This window comes from Prorops nasuta, unplaced genomic scaffold, assembly GCF_024137725.1.
Source record: "Prorops nasuta isolate Cenicafe-Biocafe unplaced genomic scaffold, Cenicafe_Pnas_1.2 PNAS00002, whole genome shotgun sequence".
Classification (NCBI taxonomy): domain Eukaryota; kingdom Metazoa; phylum Arthropoda; class Insecta; order Hymenoptera; family Bethylidae; genus Prorops; species Prorops nasuta.
Genome location: NW_027116799.1, coordinates 2552401 through 2578541, shown reverse-complemented (window position 1 = coordinate 2578541; position 26141 = coordinate 2552401). Strand labels below are relative to the sequence as shown.

Here is a 26141-nt window from a genome sequence, read left to right as displayed (position 1 = left end):
ATATTTTTCCTTCCTTTTTCCTTTCTTGAAAGTTTCATTTTTCTCTCTATTTAAATCATCGCGTTCGTTTCTCTCATGGAAAACCATTTACATCTATGAAATATGATTCGAGCAAATGGTATATCGTTTAATTACACACCAATTATAATCTTAAAAGGAATTATACTTATGGCTTGATTACACAATCCTATTTCATTTTCACTTTCTCATGAAATTTGAATCCGTTCTTTCTTTTCAATTGGAATTTTTTCTTCCATTCGAATTTTCCATTGCTTTTCTTCGACGATTTCCATAAAAAACAAGGAATCTCAAATGTGTCCGGGCACTAGATTATATTCATTTTAATTACTGAGAAAAATGCCAGTGGGAATCTCGGAATGCAATATTTTTATGACTAATCCTGCATTTCGATCATATTTGTATTCCTATACCCAAGATATTAATTACACTTTCTACAATACGTCCTATCTAACGTCTTATCAAACGACCACAACACTGTGTTTATATTCATGAAACAAAGCACAGACCAGATTACATTACAAGCGTTACAAGATATAAAACCTCCAATGTCATATATATATCGATTTCCGGAGAAATGCTGTCTCACACAGTTATTTTCTTTCTTCTTCTTCAATTCCACTGTGCTTCACATTTTTAATTAAAAATAAAACTCGTTATTATATTTAATTATTTTAATAGAGTAGCAAAGGCTTCTAATTTTCATCCTCCTCAAAGGAGTAAATTATGTAACACAATAATAATATTGCAATTATTTTATTTTTTAATTAAGAGCAGCTCTTTAAAGATAAAACTGTACCCGAAGAGATTTGCTATACATTTTTCCATCGATCGATCAGTGATCGTGAAAGAATTGAGATGTTTATAATAAAAAAGTAAACGATGTCTGGCTGTACGTATGGATTGGATATAGCGTTGATTCACACACGACAATGGTCATTGTGCGTCGGGTCATTGTTTCCAGACGGAGAAGTTCTTGGATAGCGGAGTGAATTATCGAGCCATTATGGGAATTCCAATAATCTGCGAGGCAGGATCGTTAATCGTAACTTAACGGTGACGAGGATTTTTTTACACTGCAGCAGATGCGAATATTGCAACGGCTCAGGCTCGATTCCTGTTTCCAGGCAGACTAATCTCGATGATCCTGATGCGCTCCTAGCGTTAAAAAGGAAGCGTTGGATAATTAGCAAACTTGTGTGCAACTTTCCAACGAATAATCACACTAGTGACGTTTAAATGCTACCAGTACCATTCCACTAATTAAAAAAAAATTGAACCTCTAGTTTTATTTTGTTTATCAACAGCATCGACTAATATAACCAACCAATTAAGATAAGGAACTGTACAAGACAATAGATAATTAATCCTTGCTGAAACGTTAAATAATTATTTCACCTCGACTCACACTTTGGTCTATATCAAACGAACGTTCTTCGTTTGTATTATTTTATAAAATTTACAATCATGTCGAACGATAGTTCATTAATCGATTTGCGAGCATTAATATTTACATTGCTGCTATTTTTAACAGTTTTTTTTTACAGTGGCATGATAATATTGAGATAAGAAAATTTCGCGAACGATAGCACGATTATAAATTTTCAAACAGAGATCAAAGTATCGTATGTTATTTTGTTGTTAGAGGCTTCTCTTGCCGTTTATTTGGAGACTTATGCAATTGTAAATTATAAATTATCTTGCATTATTAACGATACGAGACTCGTTTGAAAGATAAGACAGAGTTGTGAGAGACTGCATATCATTATTTATAAATGGACTGTGATTTGCATTCGTGCTCCATGCCAAGTACCGGATAATCGATATATAAACTGAATACAATGCGTTTTACTTAATCCATCGCATGTATAAATAGTTTACAAAGTTCAGACTCTTATGCTCAAATCTAAGTCTATGAATAGATTTTAACAAGGACACTACTGTTCTGTAGAGAATTTCTACTGATGAGCATTGCTCGCGAAATTTTCTGTCTTCTTCTCATCCGGATACATTTGCTTCTAATATATTGTTCCAAAAATTCTTGTAAAAAGATTATTATCACCAGAAAACCTATACGTGTTCTTGTAAAACTGACTGTTAACATTTATCTTAAGTGATTTTTTCACCGAGTGATACAAAAGGACTTGCGATTCATACTTTACAACTATTTTATTTTTATTTCAATACTCAAAATTTCGTTTCAACTGGAGCAGAGTACAAGGAATTGGACACATATTCTCGTGAAAGATGCTTACGCTTAAAATATATCTAAGAACATTTTTCCCGAGTGACATGAAAGGATTTTACAAATAACGCAGTGTTATTTATGATTCCAAGTATTTCGGTCCAATTATAGTTTACTTTAAAACTCATAAATTTTCCCGCATAATTTACAAAATTCAAACTAGATTTTTTTTATAAAATCGCTTAAAACTTGCGTAGCAGAAAAAATCGTAGGAGTTTCTCTAAAAAGTTTATTTTTAATTTATCTGTCCAAATAACACGAGATTGTTTCATTTCAGTCGAGTTTTAAATTCGTACACCAAGCAACAAAGTGTATATAAGAATATTTGAAAAATTAATTGAAAGAAAATATTGATCTTGAATTTTTTGCATTTGAAAAATATTTTGCAGGAAATTGTTGATTTGACCTTCTACCTTGATCGATATTTAATTAACAGACGTTGTACCACGTAGACTGTTTTCGGAGAAGCAGTCTTTGTCCTACACGAAGCTGATATCTTTGAAGTAACTTTTGCTACAGTCCAAGGTCTGCTTGTGATATTCGTAATAGGTCAGCATTGTTTCTTTTAGGTTCTCGTTGATATTTGGTCGTCCTTTGTGAGTGGTAAGGTTGATAGCACACATTTGTTACCGTATTGAACCTGTCCCCGTTATAGTTACGGTAGTTGCACCAATTCCGATGAACATCCGTTCACGTAGCTCGTAGCTCACTTGCGCGTGGGTAAGCACTTTGTTTCGAAGTACTTAGCGTTTTAGCTTAATTATAACGAGCAGCCAACTGCCAAAGGCAGCATGGTTGAAAGGATGAGATCACTTGTTGGCACACACACACACACCTACACACCTCTACATTGGAACCTGCTACACCTAACATTTATCCTCTATAAAAATTCAACTGCCACCTTCATTGTCCCCACTGTCGCACTGCAAAGTGGAAAATTCCTGCGTGCCTCGTGTATGCACGTGTGCAATGGTAATTCGTGTCTCACACACGTGTAGAAGCGAAAGAATGGTGGTATGGAAGCTAGATGAGATATTTGAGAAAGAACTATAAAATTTTCTCCCATGATTAATTCGAAAGCCTGAACGAGGAAAGGAGCCTGAAGACTCTTGAGATTCATGGAGATGTTAGTGAAAAATTTTATTGTTCTAGAAAATTCCTACTAGGTGAATCCAATTTCAATCCCTCCAATCATCCAAGGAAGAGAATTGGAGTATAGGAGAGGGTATCATTAAGGAGGAAATTGTTTAAATTATTCTCCCACGTTTAATTGGCAATCTCCAATTTAAAACGAGCTGTCTATATAATACCCACAGCCATTTATTCGGTAATTCAATTGTTCCAAAAACTATTCACGATAATAAAATCCTTCTCTATGCAAAATTTCTCTTGTTCTGCTTTTTTTTTCTTTTATCTTGAATAATAATGACTAAAAAATTGCAGCTTTCCTTGAATAAAAATTTGTCTGTGAGGAAGTTTACAATTGCAAAATTAAGTATCGAGTATCAGGAAGTTAGGTTTACGAGGGAAAAATTCGGATTGAAACAGCAGCATTCGAATTAGTCGAAGAAGGACGATTCTCAAACGTGATTCAATAGCCAAGTAGTTTTATCTATTTTTTCAAGGGAGCTCTTTTTCGATGTATCGAGGATACTAAGTTGGGACGAGAAAATATTTTAGGGAACCGTGAAAGGATTATTGGAGAAGTTTATTGTCACGTGACAAGAAGGTTGGCAATAACTTGCAGACGATGGCTACGATTAGAGAGAAATCCCGAGAGAGCGAGAGAGAGAGAGAGAGAGAGAGAGAGAGAGAGAGAGAGATGTGGAGGTTGCAGTCAAGGTTGTAGAAAGAGCAGAAAGAGCTCCTGGTTGCTTTCGTCTGTTGCGCCTAACAGCTGAATTCAACCGGTCGTTGACCTAACTAGTTCTCTTTCTCTCTCTTTCTCACGCATACACACACACGCATCAGCTTCAGCAAGGTCACCTTACTCGGATCGACCATGCGTTTCACTATACTTTTTATCATTTTAATCTGCCATCCACTTCCGACGCCCTGCATCGAAACCTCGAGCGATCCTTATTCTATATTCTCTTAACGATATCCTACAAACCAGTCTTAAAAAGATAAACGTGGGATCACACCCAAAAGCCACGCACAATCACAAGACTTCTCCTATTTCAAATAAACATGTCTCGCGCAGTTTTTACATACTGCAGCCACACTTCCGTTGCTCCGACTCAACGACAGCGTGAAACATACGTGAATTTTATAAATATGAAAAGAAACTCTTGTAGAAATAAACTGTATTTCCTGGCTCTTCTATTTTTAATTAACAAACTTATTCATTTCGAGAAATTTTACATATGTCAGGCTTTTTCGTTATTATTTGTGCTATTCTATTAGTTAGGAATTTTTTATTGTGTATTTTTAATACAGTACAAAATATAAATGAAAAAACATACTGTAATTCCTATGCGCGCGGAGTCATTACACTCTCATACAGCAAGTTTGTATGGTACACTAATACGTAGAAAGATTTTTCAAATGTTAAATTATAAATAATGGTGGAATGTTTTATGAACGTATACTCTCCATTATTTTTAATAACGCTAGAGGAGCACAATACGTACCTACGTGTCGCAATGTTACCACGTTTATCTTTCATTCAATCTACGCTTTTTTCCTACATACAGTTTCCGCTAGCTTGACGCTAAATTACCAGAAACGCTTAACTTGATCTCTTGCCAATCATGGCCTAGCGACTTGTAAAAAAAACGTAAATAATCACACGAGGACTGACTAATTCGTTTCAATCCCTGCAAAAATCAGTGTTTTGTTTTTGTGGGAATAACGTATCATTTTCATTATTTTCAATGTTCCTTCCCACTCGTCAAAAACTTCCCTGTTATTCGTTGCGTAATTAAAAATAGCTCGGATAATTGTTAACATTGAATAAGCCCATTTCTTACCGCAGTTCTTTTTCAACAGATTTATCTTTAAAACGTAAGCCTTTCACTTCCAGACACTGATTACTTTATAAGTCTTTGTGTGTAGCGCTAAATCGTGTACATGGCATGTTACATTTTTTCTAAAGATTTTTCTACCAACCATAGCCTTTTATTCCAGAAATTTTAATTTCTGAAGAATTTGCATCACAGAACTGCGCATTTTCAAATAACTTGCGTCGTAAGCATCATTCTGAACAAATGAAAAGTTTATTTGTCTGATTTTAAACTACGTAAATCTAAATTTAAATAATAGCTGAGGTATGAAATAATATAGTCGGGAGGATTTTGATTCACTCGCTCTCTTATTGGATCCTTGGCGTTTAAACTCTTGCTGAAGAATCAACGAACCAAAAATAGACTGAATCCTTCGACTTAACGATCAAAGTTTCAGTTTACTTCGTCAACAGAAGAGTCCATAGGAAATTTAATTAATAATTTACGAGCTTTCTCAGGAATATCCCTAGGAATCGATAAACGATGCCATTTGATCTAGAATGACACTTACAATTGTTCAACAAAGACTGTTTACACTGAAATTTCGCATTTAGCGAAATTCTTTCATTCGATTAATATTCTCGTTTGTTCAATAATTTTATAATGGTGTAATTTGAGTCGATTAAGTAATTCGTGCTGGAATGAGCACAAAAACGTTAATCGGAAAGACGAGCGTGACAGAAGTTAGCGCGTGATAAAGCTGGTGTCAGGAAGAAGACGAGCAAAGTCCAAGTGAAAGGCTTCTGCTGAGTCAACTGTATATGTCTGTTTTTTAGCTTAGAAGAACGTACGGCTCAGTGGTCTAGGGGTATGATTCTCGCTTTGGGTGCGAGAGGTCCCGGGTTCAAATCCCGGCTGAGCCCGACTTTTTTTTTCCAAAATTTTTTAACGAGTGTGGCACGAGCCTTCGGCTTGCTGGCCAAACCAATCGTACAGCTTTCGACATGCAGTCACGTTCGGCTCAGTGGTCTAGGGGTATGATTCTCGCTTTGGGTGCGAGAGGTCCCGGGTTCAAATCCCGGCTGAGCCCGACTTTTTTGTTCTACTGGATTTTAAATAAATAGTCGCTGTATATTTTTTTAATTAAACCAAACATGAATACGATGAACTCGGGTTTTAAATGCTCGCTGCGTTCATTTTTTGTCGAGTGTTGCTTCTTTATTATTATTATAAATAAATGGAGCTTTCATGTGTTTAACAATATTTTAATTTTAAATAATTTGCTCATACGAGAATTTTACTTGAAAATTCTTTAATAAATCAGCGACACTTGCAATTTAAACTAATATTTAGTTCTGATTGACACTGAATGTATTTTGTTTAGTTTAGTTCTCTTATTATCCGATTAATCTTTGTTTACAGAAAACAGTGTGTCATTAAACATATCGTGTTTCATTATCAATTTCTAGATAAGCGCTATGCCCTATCTATAATAATATAAAATGATCACCTGTAAGTATGTTTATTAATAATGGCAGGGCTGAATTGGAGTTTTTAAAGAGTCAAAGCATAATTTAGTTAAAATTGGGGAAAACACGTGCACCAAATTAAAATAGTAACAAAATTAAATGATGATGTATTATTGCTTCTGAAAATTATAATTCAAGTCTGTTATTTCTTAAAGGTCAAAAGTTGAAGGTTGCAAACTTTGACTGTGGTGCTTAAATTTTAAGCTGTTTTTAAGCATTTATTGTTTTTAAATTCGAGTAATATTGAGGGGTATCGTTAAAAGTTACTAGAAAGTATTTTAGAGTTTCTTTCACGTATGAGCAATAAATATAAATATTTTAAAAAAAACTAGCTTTGAAGTTTTTAAATAATTGAACCGAAAAATATAAGCGAGGAGAATCGAAGATATTTAGAGAAAATACAATGGATTGAAATTATAAATTAATATACTAGTTTTAGTTGACTTTGGCAATAAATACACAAGCGATGATCTACAGTTAAATGAGGCAAATATTACTCTATAAATAACGTATGTGTAACTAAGTCATGCAAGTAGGATCAGTGGTCAAGGGGTATGACGCTCGTATTTTCTAAACGAGAGAACCCAGGTTCGAGTCCTGGCTGATCCGGCTCTTTTTTTTATTATTGATTGTTATTGCTTCACATTTTAATGTATTTATTAAAACCATAACTTCATTTTGAATTAAAATATTAGTATTATAATTTTAACTTTGTGCGTAAATAATTTGAAAATGTTTTGCTCCATAATAATCATATTCTTATTACACTATTATATCTAATGCCAGTAACTAATTGCTTTACACAATAAGGATCAGTGGTCAAGGGGAATGACGCTCGTATACATTGCTAACGAGAGGACCCAGGTTCGAATCCTGGCTGATCCGATTCTTTTATTTTTTAATATTAATTGTTAATATCTTACAATTTAATTTTTTTATTAAAATCATAATTTTATTTTGAATTAAAATATTAATATTATACTTTTAACTTTACGCGCTAATAGTTTTAAAATGGGTTTCGTACTACACAATAATCATATTCTTGTTATGCTGTTGTGTCTAATGCCAGTGACTAGTTACTTCGCACAATAAGGATCAGTGGTCAAGGGGTATGACGATCGTATAAATTAATAACGAGAGAACCCAGATTCGAGTCTTGGATGATCCGATTCATTTTTTTTTAAATATTTATTGTTAATATCTTGCATTTTAATTAATTTATTAACAATATAAATTCAAATAAAATAAAAATATTACATTATTATAATTTTAACTTTGTATATAAATAATTTAAAAACATTATTTCTACCATAATAATCATGTGTATATTCTTTTATTATACGGTTATATTTAAAACCAGTGACTAATTATTGTACACAATAAGGATCAAAGAGAATAATGATTGTATATTGATATAATACCAAAAATTACCTAAATTTAATTCTTGACTAACCCAGGATTATATTTTTATTTTATTAATATTAAGAAAAATAACAAATTCTTTTTTCCTACTTTACTTTGTTACACTTAATTCTTATTTACTATCTTACTTTACTATTATTTTATAATTATACACGTACCGTAATACTAATTAAAGAATAAAAAAAATGCACAAAGTTATAACGATAATAATGGTTGACTGTTACAGGGCAAACGCAATGACAGCGGAGGAAGGGATGATGAACGGTGGCTTTGGAGCAAAATTAAAATGTCCAACGCCGATATCTCGTTTGAGGGTGGAAAAGATCGAGGGTGGTCTGATGGTGGCCGGAGTGGTAATAGCTGCAAACTGCCAGATTGCACTTCCTGCTTTCGGCTTCCTTTTCATGTTGGCCGGTGCTGTTCTCACTGGTTAGTATTCAACAGCCTCAACTTCCGCGACGTATCGAAAAATTATATCAAAACACAACTAGTTAGCCATCCTAAAAGAGACAAGCTATAGTCAACCGGATATTGCGAATGGTTTCTATTTCCGGACATAATAGGATCGATAATTCAGTCTCGAGTGTTGGAGTATTCGAGTGTCTCTCGATCTTCGAACGATCGGACTGATATTGACACCGTGCAAGACAACACAACGATGCTGAAGTGGGAATAAATATACGAAAAATACACTTGTGAAAATTAACAGCAACAGCGTTCGTAGTTTGCACTACACTCTCTCGCTTCATTATTATTGCGTTGGTAGGCGCGGTCCCTTTAGGATTCGTTTGAATTAAATATCTGTTTACTCGGAACCTTTCTTTCCATACTGTCCAATGCTTTTTATAACAGCTTCGACTTCCACGACGCAAAAAAAAATATATCATAGCACGCGCGACCATAGCCATGTCATCTTTACTGGGAAACTATAGTCTACGGGATATCGATGGCGGTTTCTATTTCCGGTGACAGTAGGATCGATAATTTAGACTTTCAAGGGTTGAGGTAGTTAAACGTCTCTCGATCTTGGAACAATCGAATCGATCGGATTCATTTGAATTAAACAGTTGTCCATTCCCAAGTTTTCTTTTCATACTGATTATTTTTTTTAACAGCCTCATCTTCCACAACGCAAAAAAATTATACATCAAAGCACAATCATAGTCGTGTCATTTTCAGAGAAAAATCTATAATCCACCGGATATTGGGTAATGGTTTCTATTTCCGGTATTACAAGGATCGATAATTCAGTTTCAAGGGTTGGGGTGGTTAAACGTCTCTCGATCTTGGGACGATCCAGTCGATCGGATTCGCATGAATTAAATAGATGTTTATTCCTACGCTTTCTTTTTATAATACTGTCCACTGTTTTCTTAACGGCTTCAACCTCCACGACATAAAAAATAAATTAATGCACGATCGTATATACAATGATGCCATCTTTAGGAAAACAAACTATATAGTCAACCGGATATGCACAAGTGGTTCCTATTTCTGATGATAATAGAATCGACTATTCAGAGCTTCGATGGTCGAGTTGGATGATTGTCTCTGGATCTTGAAACGATCGGGCCGTTTGCACTCGCATGAATTAAATAGCTGTCCATTCCACGAGCATCATTAAAGTGATAAACTTGAAGCCAAGTGTTTGATAACAGTCCTTCCTGCTTTCATATTTCTTTTAAAGCTGATTGGTACTGTTGTCCAGTCTAAACTTCCGCATCGTATAAAAACATTATATCAAAACACTACCACTTATGGCATCTACCTTGTATAGATAACATTACAGTCAACCGGACATTGGAAATGGTTTCTATTACCATCAGTAACAATAGGATTGATAATTCAGAATTTCCGAGGTTGCAGTAATTGATTGTCTTCTGGGAGTAAATCCCAACTGGACTCGAACGAACAGTTCGACTTGAATTAATGAATCTGTCGACTTCGTAGACATCATTATAGAGTAAAAAATGTGAAAGTAAGTATTTGATAACATCCCTTTCTGCCTTCATATCTTTTTCAATACTGACTGTTGCTGTTTTCTATAGAGTCTCAATTTCCGCATGATATAAAAATATTTTATCAAAATACAACCACCTATCGCGTCTGTATTATAGAGATGCACCAGTCAAGCGGATATTGGGAATGGTTTCTATTTCCTGTGACAATAGGATTGATAATTCAGAGCTTCTGAGGTTGCGGTAATCGATTGTCTTCTGGGAGCAAATCCCAATTGGACTCGAACGATCAGTTCGACTTGAATTAATCAAACTGTCAGTTTCGTAGGCATCGTTAGAGTGAAAAATGTGAAATTTACTATATGGGGCGTTTGATAACAGCTATTAATAGTCACGCACGTGTGTATGTATGTGTGTATGGCAATTTCATGACCTCGCGTGTGAGCCTCGTCAGCCATAGATTAATCTCCACGTGGCAACGCAAGACCTCCTATATTTAAGATTCGCAAATTAGGTTGGCCAGGCGGACTTCGCTGAGACACCGTAGTAAGGTTTTTTCAAGTTCCACTTTTACAATACTATTACGCGTGCGATAGGAAGCCTCTAGCTGCTACAAGAGGATTACTATTATCCAATAAGAAGCCGTTACTAGACTCTCTCTCTCTCTCTCTTTTCATCTATCTGTATATGCCTTCCCCCCCCCCCCCCCCCTCTCACAACGACCCAAATTTCCAACTGCTCGTTAATTTATTTTATAACTTTGCGTCAACGAAACTTTAGCTCCAACATATTAACAAACTATTCAGTTATATTCCACTCTACTGAAAATTAGCTCTCACACTCCGTTAGAATTAAAATTAAAACGATGCAAAGAAATAAAGGGAGTGTCTTCATCGAATGGAATATTTTCATTCTATTAAAAGAAAATGTAGTGGCAATAAAATTGAACAATTTTGCGTTTACATTGCAATTAAATAGTTCACGTGTGAATAATTGCTGTACCAGTGTTTATTATAGAACACTGGAATACGTCGTAAGTAAATTAATGAATTATTCAGGACGAGGGGGACGAGTATACAGAGAGATTTAGGATGGCTCTAGTTGCTTTGAGAGCAAAGCATTATTTATAATTACAAACGTTTATATTCAAGCATCTATGTATTCTTTTATTATTATTATTATAAAATCTTGCCTTATTTAGCCAAAACCAAATTATCAGCCCAATTGTTAATTTATCATTCGTTCGTTTACAGCTGCCTCTTATCGTGGGCCTGGCGAAGATGAGGACAAGAACTCGTATGCAGCAAGAATTGCTTTTACTGGCAACTCACGAATTCTTGGACCCATTTGTATCGTGGTTGGTGCCCTCATGTTGGCCCTTGGAGTCCTCCTCTGCATGCTGACCAGAAGAGCAAGGAAGAGACAGCGAAGAGTTGGCTTCCATTGTCCTGTACATGGAGACTTTTACCCTCTCAGTCCTGTGCAAGGTGTTAAAATGTTTGGTAAGGAAATCAGACAATTTTCAGTCTGCTTACTTTCTTCCTTCGAGAAATCTCGTGTAGAGAAAATCTGGACACGATTGATTTTCTCCGAGCGAGATCTCTAAGAAAGTGGACTGGTAAATGGAAAACTTGTAAAACTGTCAATGGGTAGTTGAAGAATCCAAGCTGCACCACTCACTAAGGTTTTACGAATTTCGTGCTCCGTTTTAAAACGTTATGGATTGTCTGCCTCGGGGCTTTATGCAAATGTCTATTTTCGTACGTGATACGGCAAGGAATGATACCGCGATGGAGCAAATTCAAATGGAATCGTTCCAGACGAATCTGCTTTTTACTTACTCGAACCTTAATGTATTTATTATTCGAGTTTGCAAATCTCTCGCTCAACCAAGCGATAAGACAGTGGAAAACTTCTGTTTATACTTGTTGTATAAATCAATTTTTTGAAGCTTTAGTAATTTTGACGGTAATATTTAATATATATGGAGGGTGAATAGTCGTTAAAAATAGCATTCTCTTGGCCCCTAAAATTTTACGTGTATATAACAATTGAAATTACATAGCACTTTTTAACGAGGAGTTTATTTAATCATCGTTCATTGGCCCACGTAACGTCTCCTCAAGGAAAACTGTAGTTTTTATTACCACAAAAGGTTTTGAAGTCTCGCATTAAGCAATTTAGCCAAGCTTTTAGTGGTTAAATCATCGTTCATCGACCCATTCATCAACGTAACGTCTTTCAAGAAATTAAATTTATCATTAGAAACTTTTCCATAGTCGCAAACTTTCAAACAAAAACGATCATGTGCCTGTCTTGGTAATTTAGAAATATTTAACAAACTGTTAAGATTTAAATTTTCTGCCACGATAAAAATCGATGGGACTTCAAATTCGGATTAAAAATTGTTTAGAGTTATTTCTTTGAGTTTAAGTATAATATGAATCATTTATTTTAATGAGACGAATGGAGCTTTTGTTACAGCCGAAGCTCAATACTTCTTGCAAGTGGAAATAAGTTTTCTAGATTGTAGAGCTTTGGACGAGTAAAGATAGGCCAAGTTAGGTCACGCTGAATTAAGAATCGGGCTTGAGCCTCCAGGGGGGCTAATAATTTGATAGCGTCGCATTAGCCTGAATTCCGACAATTCAGTTATGTATCCAGCTGATCCAGCCTCGTCCCGAATACAGGCCAATCGGCGCCAACTGAAACTGGAACGAGAATCTGACAGAAAGTATTCAAGTTCGTTCGGTACAGTCGCAGTCAGCTTAGAAACAATCTTTCACGACCATTTCTCTTATCAGGCGCGATTTTACACCAACGGAACTTTAACCTCTGACCCCAAATTCTCTCAGCCCCACTACTTTATCAAACCTACCCTTGTCTGACTAATAAACGATCTGTTGAGGAGAAAAATCAGTTGCTATACGAGAAATTGTAATAATCTATTAATAATGATTACAATTTGTTATCAATATAAAACAGATTTAGCGATCGTACCATTGCTGTTTATTTAAAAGGAATTCATTAGCACTATAAACATTTTTGAATCTGGATACTCGAATATCGATCAGGAAAATTTAATTAAGTTTTATGGAAAATTACAAAGAATTATAGAGTTCTGCTTTTCATTACATAAAGATCGATATAGGCAAAATGTTTAAGCAGTATAATATCGCATATTTCATTAACCATTTTTTTGATAAATAGAATAATGAGAGAAGATCACAAGGAGGTATTCCACGTGGAAATCGCGAAACGTAAAAATTGTAATTTGGTTTGCGAGGAAAAATAGTGTTTTGCAAGGTTTTCGATTGAAGAAATCCAATTAGCGGAGCAGTCAGCTTAAAACTGGATTAGCAACTTTAGTTGGATTTAACTTCAATTCCAGCAAATAAGGAGAAGCTTTGAACGTAATCACTTTCCAACAGAAAAATGGGGAGAATTTACATCGAGAGATTCGCGTCCCTTGCAGCTTTGCTCCTGGCGAACATGAAGTTATACCTGGAAGTATATACGTATAGAATATGAAATGTAGCTTCTAGTCTTATTTTCAATTCAGTTTGTGTCGGCCTTTGCCTCTATGCGACACGCGAAAGCTTTCAACTGTAATATGCGAGGGATTCGTGTGAAAGGAAATGGCAGCACTGCCATGTTAAAGGGTTAATGCTCTCCAGGTGTTACCTCCTGCAAATACCAACGTCACATTAAATCAATTAATACTCGCGAGCAGCTTTACTTTGCTTCCATCGTCCAAAGAAAATGCCTCCGAGCCCCGAATGTAATTATCGTTAAAACGAATTCTCTTATGCATTCACGTAACGACGAGTGGTACCAGAATTTAATTTCTACGATTCAAGCTGGAGTATTCGAAATCATTATAAACTTGCATGTTATGTATATTCTTGTTGTGAAAAAAATACTCCTTCGTGAATAAAACTTTTCTTTCAGGAATGGTAGATAGCCTTGTTTTGCTGGGTCAGCCAGTACACGCGAAAGCTTTTTATGAACTGCCAAGATCAGTATCTCACGTATGATCGAGCTAACATCGCAGGGAAAATAATTTTTCCCAAGTGCAAAGCGCTCACGACTCGTGCAAGCTCTCGTTTTCCAGACCTAGATTAGCGAGATTCGCTAATTACCAGGACAGACAGTTGAAGTTCATTCCTAATTCAACTCTCGTCACCCTCGTTTAACGAAAGCGATATTAAATTTTATATTAAAAATTTAATCGTTACTAAAGAAATTCTTGTGTAGGATTTGTGATTTCTCGTTGTTTGTACTAATGAGAAAAATTTTGCTAATTGAAAAATGGAATAATTACAAAGATATGTTAGGAAATAATATAAACGTCTGTGGCATAAAGAATCGAATAATTTTATAAGGGTTATTATACTTTGATGGACTGGTTCAATAAGGGTTGCAATTTGTTTGAAAGTTGAAAACTTTCAAGTGGCAAGGGTTCAATGTATGATTGACTGCACGTACATCTATACATGATATAGTGTATATACGAAATGTTATATCTATAGAGTTATAGGTGAGAAACCTGATAAGACTTATGAAATAGAGGTGCAAATGACAGTAATAGTCTTTGTAAAGAGGGAAGTAGGGTGTGCATTGTAGACTCATGAATGACAAGATAATTAAAAAAAGAGAGAAAGATTTTACTCTAAATAACAAACAAACAAAAAATGCTCATAAATTGTACTAGGAAAGAATAATGTTTTTGTTACCCAAGTTGATAACTAGAGAAAAAAAAGCAAAACTGGCTTTGTCGCGCTACAAATTAAATAGTTTTGAGAAATGTATTTTTTTTTATTGTGGCTATTGTACTATTTGTAAACCAAGAGAGTCCTTGGCTACAGGCTGTGAATTGTTTGAAAGCTAACAGAGTTAAATTTCAAACACATGTAACTATACGATGTACTGTGTGAAATATTACGCAGAACGGGAGACCATTAGGCTGATAATAGATACGAAATAGAGGTGCAAATGACAGCAATAGTCCTTCTGAAGAGGAAACTAGGGCGTGCGCTCTAGCTTCATGACATCCACTGACCCCGATCCTGTACCAATCACTCACCCATCCTCTTTAGATCTTTCGAAATTTTACCCTTCTCCATTTTAATCACTATGATATTAAAACCCAATTCCCACTTTCCTAAATCCTCACTCGTATCATATTTCATTGTAATATTGGCCTTACTACTGCCTTCATATTCCTGACAACACACCACTTTAGTAAAACAATGTAGCTTATTATAGATTAAATATCAACACAATCTCGATAAAATCGCTGAGCTCCTCAACCCCTTCTATGAATAGCCTGAGATTTCACCCCTCTGCACTTTATCAATGAACTTAACACCTGAAATTCCATCAAAGATTTAACGATACACAGAAGTGCCTGCTTAAATTAAAGCTAAAATTGAAGTATACTCTTATAACCATTTTATTAATAACTTTGATTTGCAACCCTCTGCACTCTAAACAATACCATTAGCAGCTCAAATTCCATTAACCTACACATCTAACACTGAACTAATTTCATAAAACCACACAGAGTGTATTATAGTTCCAATAATGTAAAGAAATATCAGATTGATTTATTGCAAAATTATGAAAGCCTTCTTAAATTAATGTTAAAAATGCTAAAAGTACCCTCTCGACCTAATTATTAATAGCTTTGGATTCTAGCCCTCTGCAATTTGATCAATACCATTAGCAGTTAAAATTCCATTAATCTTTCTAAAATATCATAACAAGTACAATGCACTACCACATTTGACACTGAACCAGTTCCACGAAGCACTGTGTGCAGTATTATAAAATTAATATTAAGGTTGCTATATACACGAGGCAGTTGTACTCCTCACATGCTGCAATTTTGCTATTTTTGAAACTAATTAAAAGTTTGGTTCACTAGCACTTTAAAGGAGAAGTAAGACAATGAAAACTGGCATAAACGAGGCCACTGATTTATCAAATTATTTTTTTACAGATATGCATGGTAAGAATAGTAGGAGTTGGTCGAAGATTCCGTGTCTGAAGAGCAGGTCATCCAGCAAAGGGAATGCATTTGGGAACGAGAAGGGGAACATGGGTATCAGTGGTGGGAATGGCTTGGCAGGAATTGGAATAGGTGGAATGCACATGGGGCCACCCCAATGTCCACATTCTGTACTAAGTAGTACTCGAAGCTCGTTAAGCAGCTCTCCCCTGAGTCCATGCCCCACGCCAATGCCCTTCTTGGTTACTTCCGGTTCCGTTAGGTAAGCCTCCATATTTATACATCCCCATTAAATTTACTTTCACAACGATAAATCGCAATTTTCTTCTCATCCAATCGAATTAGAACTGCAAATAGAACAACCCCTGATATAACGTTGTAAATTAATAAATCTTGAATATTATAAAATATTACAAAACCCTGCAATGCTATCAATACAATCAATTCAAATTCAAATAACTATTTTTTAAATGCATTAAAATCTACTATACTATATTCTTTATTTTAGTTGGTCAGTGAACTCTGAGTGAAAAAAACATGCTTAAAATTCAACCAGCATTAAAAATAATTATGTAAAGCGTGCGTTGATCTATCGTAAGATTCAGTAACGGTTGAAACGTATATGATAAAGCGGCGCGTGTTTTGAATACGATAAGCACGAGTAGATAGGATATAGGATCGATGTTAGACAGAAAAAGAAGACTGTAATTAAGCTTATGTGGACGATATAGGTCTATGAAATAATATCTTGATATAAAATATTTCTTGATCAGGGTAGTAATTTTTCGAGAAGCTTGACATTTCACCCTCGAAGGCTGACAGTTGCACTATAGCAAAGATTGTAGTTTGCTAAAAATACATCCCTTTTCTTATTCATATTTGACGAGAAGCTATATCCAGCGTTGGGACAACGCACACTGCTAAGCATTTTATATACGTTCGTATAAATGTATATGTATATTCTATATACGTCCGTACCCTGCAACCTTCTACACTACACGTGCCCTGAACCGCTTTGCTTTCTGGGACATGACGTAGAAAGACGTTTACGTAAAGCACAATTTACTACGTCATCGTTTAATATACGTCGATAAATTTTACACGTTCATGGAACTGTAATTAAATCTTTTAACCCCCTTTGAACCCTGGACAGGGGTGAATGACAAAATAACAGTACTTTATCGCCAAAGGCATTATCGCCAATCGCAAAATACGATAATCCAAGCTTTCAACCGAAATTACTTACACTAATGACGCTAATTTATGAGTCAATCGATTTTGCACTAATTAATAAACTCTTAATTGTGCTCGTGCAATCTAATTTTTCGTCGCGTTAACGTTTGTTATATGAAATTTGCATGTTTATCAAACTGTGATTCCAATTTAATGCCTTCGATAACGCTTAAGATTGCTAAGCGATAAACGTTTTAATGACTTATGTGAGAGACGATTATAATCTTTCCACCAAAGTTAAATTTACTTCGATTGAATTGATTTATAGGCTAATCGATTATTGTAGGATTAAAACTTTACATAATACTGATTACGTAATAGTTTTTCATTACGTCATCGTTTACTGTTTATCGATAAAGCCTACGTGTTTATATAGAGTTCAGCACAAACGGCCTTTAACGGGGATGAATGAAAAAAGAGATGCCTTGCATCATCCGGTGGGAAATTTTTTAAAATTTATTTAAAGTACAAAAGGACTTTGATGATATTTGATATTCCACAGAGATAAATCATTAAAATTTATAAACGTTCTTCCTCGCGAATTTGAATAGACTACTTTTAGATAAAAATAAGATTACAAGATAAAATTTGCTGCACGTGTATCGTGTACAGAGAATTTGCGAGGGTAAATCAATAAGTGGAAAAGAAATTCATCTCTCAACTTTATTGAGCTATCAATTACAAGCACTAATACGAATTATCGAACGTTCATGTTTCAGCAGTGGAATGGTGCAAAGCGTAGGGGCTAATTTATCACCGGACCAAACATTCGGATCGATTCGGTCGCTGTCAGTAACGAGAGAAGTCGCCAGCTTTCCACTATCGCGTACACCCACGCCACCCCCACAGCATAGGTGAGTGCTTTTCATAATCCCCTTGACCTTTGGACCAAACTTCCAGTCCAAAATCATTTTGCAAGACCAGCCCTTTGAAAAATTTCCCCAGATATTTCGAAATATCCTTTTTCTTTGTTGCTAAAATTAAATTGAAATAACCTTTCTAAAATTTAGATTAATATTCTCTCTGGAGAAGCCCTCACTTTAAAATAGATTATTCATAAATGTTTTTATTTCGCAGGCCTAACGCAGCAGGCAATTCGGAGGATCTGATGAACGTTGGGAGTCCGCTGAGAGAAGCATCATCTAGACCGGAAGTTCGAGTTGTCGCTCCCTCCCATCGAGCCTCTTCTGCTTCAACCGGAGGAAACGTTACTCCCACGCCTACAAATCGCAAATCCGTCAGTATTGTACTTCCGGAACAAACTAACGGATGGTCCCAACAAGCCCAGCAAGGTTTCGTGCACCGATGCAAGCGCGAACAGCCCCAACGACATCCAAGCGAGCTGGACGTTGATAAGGACGATCAGGATAATCAAGCTCTACATCTACAAGACTCTAAAATTGAGAATACACACGAAGCTTATTCCTGAAGTGATAAATACAAGCTACGAGCCATCGTCGTTGAATTTCTCACTCGTTTCGTCTCATTGACGTATTTTACTTTCATTGTTTACGTTTGATGCAACTGCAGAGTTCCAATGGAATTTTCGTTATCGTTACAAATTTCTTGAGAACAAATTTCCACGACCTGGAAGATTCAACGACGTTCTGATCACCTAACCGTAGGATCACAAGAATCACGTGACTGTTCGTTCTCGATAAACTGAAAATTTCTTGAAAACGAGGTTCCACGACTTGGAGGATCCAATGATTTTTTGATCAAGTATAATCATTGGACCCTAAGAGGTGTGTACATTGATTCTTGCAATGAAAAGAATAGATTCGTGTGCTCACTCTGACTAATGTGCTTGAATCAGCGGTTTCATTTATATCAAATGATTTGGTTGATGAAACTTCAAGGCCCACTGTGTGGTCACTCTTATCATGGAGATGATTTCCTGAGGAAGATCCCTCCTCTTGGGATTTGTCTGAGTGGATGCACTCGTTGAATGAGAATATGATAGGATCGAAGATATTCTTCGAAGACTCGTGACATCCTAAAAGTGGAAAGAACGAGGATTGTCATTCTTACAATAAATCATGATATTACCTCAATCGTTTCGTTCGATGAAACTGCGGGATTCCATCCTACTTTCATCCTCATCATCGAACTGACTTCCTTGGAAATTAATCGTTCCCTCTTCGTAAGCTTACTTCGATGGAATTATTAATTATCATTATCCCAAGTTTTTCTCCCTATAGACCCTTCAGGGTCAGAATAAGAAATGTCTGTTCGATAAAACGTAAAAGAGACCGGAATTGAATGCTACGTCAGATCAAGTGATAATATTTTGTATAATCGATGGATAATGTTCTTTCGACCTGTAGTAGAACTAATTTCTTGTAAATAATCATTTATATCAGACATTCTTCACTCCTGCTAAATTTGTATGCGATCGTACGATTCTTTCCCTAAATTAGTTGAATTTCTTTATATCTATCAGCTTGGCTTCGGTTATTGAATTTCAGTGGAACGAAATCTACGAATCGGAAGCACGTGCAAATCAAGTATAAAAGGGTCGTTTGAGTAAGAAGGACATACAAATTGAACAGGAAAGAGTCGATTGATATCTGATGACAATCCTTCGTCAATGCGAGAATATTCAATTCCATGTATGTGATAATCAGGAAATGATAACTTAGCGAATAACGAGGACTCATGTTTAGGAGAAGCTGATAGAATAAAGCGTAGTCTCGAGCGTATTTAACATTCTATATTTTCCTTTCTAGCGCGACAATCAATTAAAGGTAGCCACGAAGGGTCGTACATGGAAGCGTGTAAAACAGAATAATCTTATTAATTAAAATATTATAAAAATGAGTCAAGTCATGAAACCGTAGCTCAATGACCCATATTCATCCAAGAACGAGCGATGAACTTTGTTTTCATTACGAAATTGGCTTAATTTATAATATTCTTTAAGAGATATAATGGCTGGTTAGATCTTAGATTTTAAAATGTAAAATATGCTCATGATTCATTGCCTGCTCGATGACTACGTTGACACTGATCTGGATTTCCAAATAATTCACATGGACATATTTTCGATCCGCAATAACAACAATCAGGAAGTAAAGAGAGAGGGAGAGACAAGAATCGTAATGACATCTTTAAGTTATCTAAAAGCTGTCTCGAGCGGGCAAGTGGGATTTTCAGAAAAACTCTAGTCCTGTAAATACGTAGATAGAATCAGCGCTGAAGGGTGAAGAGTTCTGACAGAGATGTTAAAGATTAGGGAAAAAATGGCCAAATTAATGTCGTTTCCAGGATAATGCTCCGTAGAAATCTCGAACGATTGCCAAGAGACGCGTTACTTAAATAGGGAAGAGGGAATTGTTATTTCTGCTAAATCCGACAATACGTTAAATTGTAACGGTCTAGTGTACATACATACCTATATAGTTCGTACATGGTTAGCTGAAGACAGTTAACCAATCGGTTCTCTCGCAAGGTGATTAACCGCGAGAGAAAAATGCTTTCAGTCCAAGCAAAATGATAAGTGGTGCATTTAATTCTGAATACATTCGATATTGCCTTAGTTAAGTTTTACTTTTGATCGGATTTCTATATAGAATCTCTCGTTTCTGCTGTTATACGATTATTGATAAAGGGAAATGACGAAGCCGGTGATAAGGGGCTTTAAAGCGTTACGAGGCACTCGGTTGCTCAAATAATCAAGAATACCGCCTAAATTACAAATAGCTGCGGTGGCCAAGTGAAATTTGTGATGTTATTGCGTGCGGCGAATGCCACGTTTGCGCATAGGCGTGTGCCAAAATGAGAACGGACGTCTATTTAAGATATTTCAATAGATGTCGACACAGAGCTACTCTAAACATATAGTGTAACTAATTTTGTTGGTTAACTCTTAGCGTTAAATACACTATAGAGCATCATTTCGACATCGACCAAATAACGACCATCTTGCTCCAATTTCTGCGTGTAACATCCACAAATCTGTTTGATCACAGCAAAAAAAGATCGCGAGTTCGCACCGAGCTCGTTATTAATTATAAAAGTGTGTCTGAAGAAATCTTTGTTGCTTTTTTACTATGTCCAAACAAAATGCTACTACTTCAATAGACGTTTGGCCAAACTTTCTTTACAGCAGAGTAAGAAACCTGAGAAAAATTGCTGCTTGCCGTTTGGTTAATCGTGGGGCTTAGAAGCTTCGAGAAAAATGTAGTATATAAGTTGAGGAACCATAAACTTCATAGTACTGTAACTGGATAGTGTCGCAATCTGTAATTATTAATGTAATCGACGCTATGTAGAGGAGATTGTTGAGAGAAAATGGTGAAATTGGAAAACAGTGGTAGAAAGAGAGGTTGTTGCTTTGAAGAAGCTGGATTGGATTTGGGATGCATCGAAATGGAGAGGTATACATATGGGAGATACGATCGCTAAATAAGAACGAAGTTTATAGTAGTTTATCAAAGAGGCTGATTAAGTTTACGACGTTCCAATGTACTCGATAAATTTGATATAACACGGTAATACATAAGTATAAGAATAAGTTACATTATTATACTTTACCTATACTATAGTATAAAGTGAAAGAAGTCGTAGTTGTTTTTGTATGCATTCGATCGAAATGCCTATTGCGTTGTCATTTCTATTAAAGAGAGGGTCTTGTTTAATTTTTCGTAAAATGACAATTATAAATGTGACGCGCTTAATTGAAAAAGTAATCAAGTCACGTATATGCATAGCTATAGATAAGGTTTTATATTTACTGGATGTTTAAGTTGAGCGAGAAAATAATTCCAATAACACAGACCCGAAAGCCTTCCCTGTTGACGTACATAAAAAATATTTAACGATAAAACCTAGACTTATCGAATTTCCTTAATATTTTCTAATTACTAAGCAGGAAAACAATAGGCTAATAATCAATAACTGACACTACATTTAATATTAATTATTATTACGACTGCAGGCATTCATATGCATTACTCTCATTAACTATGTGCATGAAGGATGAAATAGTATACATACACTGTGCTCGATGTCTATGTTGATGATGATTATGATTCTCATCGCAATGACCTATTCGTTACTCGTCATATAAGTAAACGTTAAAACCTCAAAGTAATAAGGGATTCGCAGGCCTGTGCTTATTACTCTCCGAACTAATTCTCTTCGATCTTATAAACATCCTTACGATTCAGCAAACCTTGCAAGCTCACTTAATACCAGCCCGGAAACATTCGTATAATACGTAGATGGATGGTATCAAATATATAGTACTCACCCCGCAAATCACATATCTTTTAAATCAATTTTCATTATGTAATTAGGTGAACGACACTAAAAATTACATTCATACTGAAAATTCTATCATAGATTTTTAACCTTTTGTCCAGACTGTTATTTATTTGTACATTGTACCCGCGAATCAATAAATATACCAATCGTGCATCATTAAAAAAGAGTCTTTTATTTCATCATCGACCCAAACACTTTTTTATGTAGTAATCAAATATAAAAATTTTCACTTAAGTTTTATGTATAATTAAGGAAATATTGAACGATATAATAGCTATCGTAACTGTAGGTATATAAAAAATAATCGACGATTTGATTGATAGCTTAATCCCATTTGAATCAAATTCTGATTGGATAAATAATTAGATTTTTAGTCAAGCAGAATGCACTTTAACAACAGATACTTGTCAATCATCACAGAAAATTATTATTTATGACTTTTTAAAGCTGGTGTCCGTTATGCTGTTGCAAACATTGCTTGATATATCGTGAAACAATTGTTTGAGGACGCGTTTGCCATTGGGTCAGAACATCTTTTGGTGTCTCGACCTAGAAATTAGTGATATGTTAATATTTAAAGTGAACTATACATATATAAATATCATGCACTGACAATGTAAAGAAGAATTTGATGATAAAATTGGTATGACACATAAAACAAGATATTAACATTCATTGATACACTCTAATAATTGAAATAACAAAGAATTACTTGATCTCCTTTAAGACGATCTAGAAACGTGACGCAAACGATAGCTGATCGAATTCCAGCATGACGAGTAAAAGCAGCAAAAAGCGTGCACTCCATTTCAATATTAACTACTCCAGCTTTGTTAAGCTCGTTCAAGTATTTCATTTTATCTTGCTCATTAAAATGACAAATGGCACCATCCAGTCTACCCTGGCTCTCGTAAAAATCATTGGTGCACATGGTTTTCCCCATTATTGTCTCGAATGGATCATCATGCAGTGCACAAGCTTTCAATTGACGAGCCAAATGTTGGTCAAGTGTCGCTGGCCTTTGCACCAGTTTTCCAAGAATAGGCTAAATTAAATGAAAAGCCACCATTTTTGTACTTTACTAAATTAAAATCAGACCTATTATTCAACAAATTTAATAATTCTTTAATAATTATTAAACTTAGTCGTTTCATTTTCAATGTAATAATTACATAATTCCCATTACCGTTTCTACGTAAGTTCGCAGCATTTCGTCCACAGCTGCTTCTGATACCACCACGGTACCAGGTTTCAATCCGATTCCTCCACTGGTTCCTATTCTGATAAATACTGGATCTTTGACCTTTGCATGGTACATGAGTTTGGTGACTTCGTGCAATAAAATGCTCAAGGATGCTGGGCCCATTCCATGCTAGAATCAAACGTAATGCAAATGTTACAGTGAACAGTATAATCTTTCAAAATGTTTCTTTAAATTACTCTATTCACAACTCGAATATAACTTTTTCATATGAAAGCTTCACTCACGCTGACGGATAGAACAGGACCAACTTTATACATAGCATATCGGTAAGCTGGCTGACTGATGTCGAGTAGAGTTGTACCAGTTGGAAGTTTGTAGTCCAATTCGTCCATAATGTAATGGGCAAATATTTCCATGCGTTTTGATGACCCTCCCATGCAAACAAACTGCATAATAAATTATTATTATTATATCTGATATAAAGTAGATAAGCTGTTAGAGATTATAAAACATTAAACTTCAATTCAATAATTTTACAAAATTCTATTTTCAGTCTTTATTCTATTTTATCCATGCAGCATGCAGACTGCATAAGTGAATAATAAACAAATAATATTTATATATGATATTTGATAAGCATCAATGATGGCTTTAAAAATATAAATTCTGACAGATCTATCAAGTTATCATGTGTGCTCTATCAATAATCTATAATCAATATAGCATTATGGCATTCGGCATGGTAGACAAACTTCCGTCAGTGCACAGGGTTCAAATATTTACAAAATCTGGTACCGACCCCTTTTATCATATATAAACGTTGCATAAGTGATAAAAAAATGGATGTAAATTGTGATAGGACCAGACAATTCGAGGTCATGAGTAATAAAGTTTTTTGGATCCGCATTTTGAATGCAATCTTATTTACCTTAATATCTCCAAACATTTCAACAAGATTATGAGTTCCACTGGAAAGAGCCATGTGGTATAATACATCTTGATTCATTAATTCGATATGAGGATTCCTCAAACGAACTCTACCATCAGGATATCTGGAAAAAAAAGTCACTTAACTCACAAATTTTTAAGTGTTTAAATCTTATTTCTTCATTTGATATTATTACAATGATCGCAATAATAAATATTATACAGATATTTTTCATATCGAATCAACAGTAATATTTCATTTCAAGTAACGAGGAATAACTATTAATGTGCTTATTAGTCATCTTGAATTAGCTAAACTGCACAAAATGCTTAAGTGTGATTCACGTGAGTCACGACAATTTGATCTTGATAATATTGTATCTACTTATTAATCCACATTAATCTAACTTTTTTCCGCTGTGTTAACACTGAAAAATATAGTTGTACTAAGGTTCTCTTAGTCGGCATAAATCTTATCGTTCTTACATCATATCAGCAATATTTTTATTTGTATTCTAATTCTAAGAAATCTTTTTGTTTTTTCATTCTTTCTCCATTGATCCTAAAGAATACCGACTTTGAAAATATTATTCTGGTTTAAATTAAGCAATTTTTCAATTACTTTTTAAAAAATATATATTAAGCTAATGATTGTAATCAAGAAATAAGAGAGCCATAGTTAAGTATGAAAAATAAAAGATTAATTTTAATAAACATTTACCTGACTTCAGAGTTCCTATAATGCGAGTCACTTTCATTGGAATTCCCTGCTTTTCCATCAGCATTTTCCAAAAACTTTCCATTAATTCCAGAATTTTTATTCATGACGTCAGCTTATTAACGAATAAACGTTGAAATTAAAAGCTCAACCTACGAGCAACTAATGTTTAACAATTAAAATATTGTTTTATTTTAACTATCGTAACGAAAGCTACACAGCTAGATTAAGATCATCGACGAACGGATTGACTTACTCGAGCGCTCGGTGACAACTGAATGCAAGACAAATTCTTATAGTAATAAAACTGCATCTTTATCAATATATCACGTTACACATGTGAAAAACTAATCAGCAAGGTCTTATCACTTAAACTAAATATAACAAAGTTTCGTCTATATCACCAACTTCCAATGTTCAGTTAACAATTCGATACAATAATAAATAAATAAATTGATGCAATCACTATTTTTACCTAGGATGAAATCATAACGACTTATTCACATGTTATTGAACCAGTCCTTCATCTTTTATCATAAAAAGCACTATTTTCATTATAACAATAGTAAAACTCGTTTCTATATCGAATTCCTAATAAACTTATCTGCTGTCTTCCTGTTTTTATAATAATCATTAAAAGTGACGTTTTACACCTACCAAT

At 34.9% G+C, this 26141-nt stretch overlaps 2 protein-coding genes and 2 non-coding genes across 6 annotated transcripts in view; 3 read left to right on the top strand and 1 right to left on the bottom strand.

Moving 5' to 3' along the window:
• Nucleotides 1-22636, top strand: part of LOC136783537 (uncharacterized) — a 28988-nt gene extending 6352 nt beyond the window's left edge. For 2 of the 3 annotated variants that reach the window (XM_066743774.1, XM_066743791.1), the window contains exons 2-6: nt 8386-8588; nt 11371-11619; nt 16122-16392; nt 18083-18217; nt 18441-22636. In XM_066743774.1, the coding sequence (XP_066599871.1) occupies nt 8386-8588; nt 11371-11619; nt 16122-16392; nt 18083-18217; nt 18441-18792 (1210 nt within the window). In that variant the 3' untranslated portion in view covers nt 18793-22636. The remainder of the gene's footprint in view (nt 1-8385; nt 8589-11370; nt 11620-16121; nt 16393-18082; nt 18218-18440) is intronic. The other variant, XM_066743783.1, reaches the window with a different exon arrangement.
• On the top strand, nt 6060-6131 carry TRNAP-UGG (transfer RNA proline (anticodon UGG)). The gene has a single exon. It is a non-coding gene; the product is annotated as a tRNA-Pro (tRNA).
• TRNAP-UGG (transfer RNA proline (anticodon UGG)) lies at nt 6227-6298 on the top strand. Its single transcript has one exon. It is a non-coding gene; the product is annotated as a tRNA-Pro (tRNA).
• Nucleotides 22637-22780: 144 nt separating the features above from the next.
• LOC136783562 (uridine phosphorylase 1-like) lies at nt 22781-26119 on the bottom strand. The gene is made up of 7 exons (XM_066743821.1): nt 25737-26119; nt 25484-25642; nt 24764-24887; nt 24120-24281; nt 23818-24003; nt 23344-23676; nt 22781-23180 (listed from the first exon to the last, which is right to left on the bottom strand). The coding sequence occupies exons 2-7, from the start codon at nt 25585-25587 to the stop codon at nt 23073-23075; spliced, it is 1017 nt and encodes a 338-aa protein (XP_066599918.1). The 5' UTR covers nt 25588-25642; nt 25737-26119; the 3' UTR covers nt 22781-23072.
• Between the last annotated feature and the right edge of the window lie 22 nt (nt 26120-26141).

Coding starts and splice junctions, on each gene's coding strand:
- LOC136783562 (XM_066743821.1), bottom strand. CDS start 25,587: ATGAATAAAAATTCTGGAATTAATGGAAAGTTTTTGGAAAATGCTGAT. Junction 23,677..23,817: donor TGCGAACTTACGTAGAAACG/GTAATGGGAATT, acceptor CATTTAATTTAG/CCTATTCTTGGAAAACTGGT. Junction 23,181..23,343: donor ATCGTCTTAAAGGAGATCAA/GTAATTCTTTGT, acceptor ACTAATTTCTAG/GTCGAGACACCAAAAGATGT.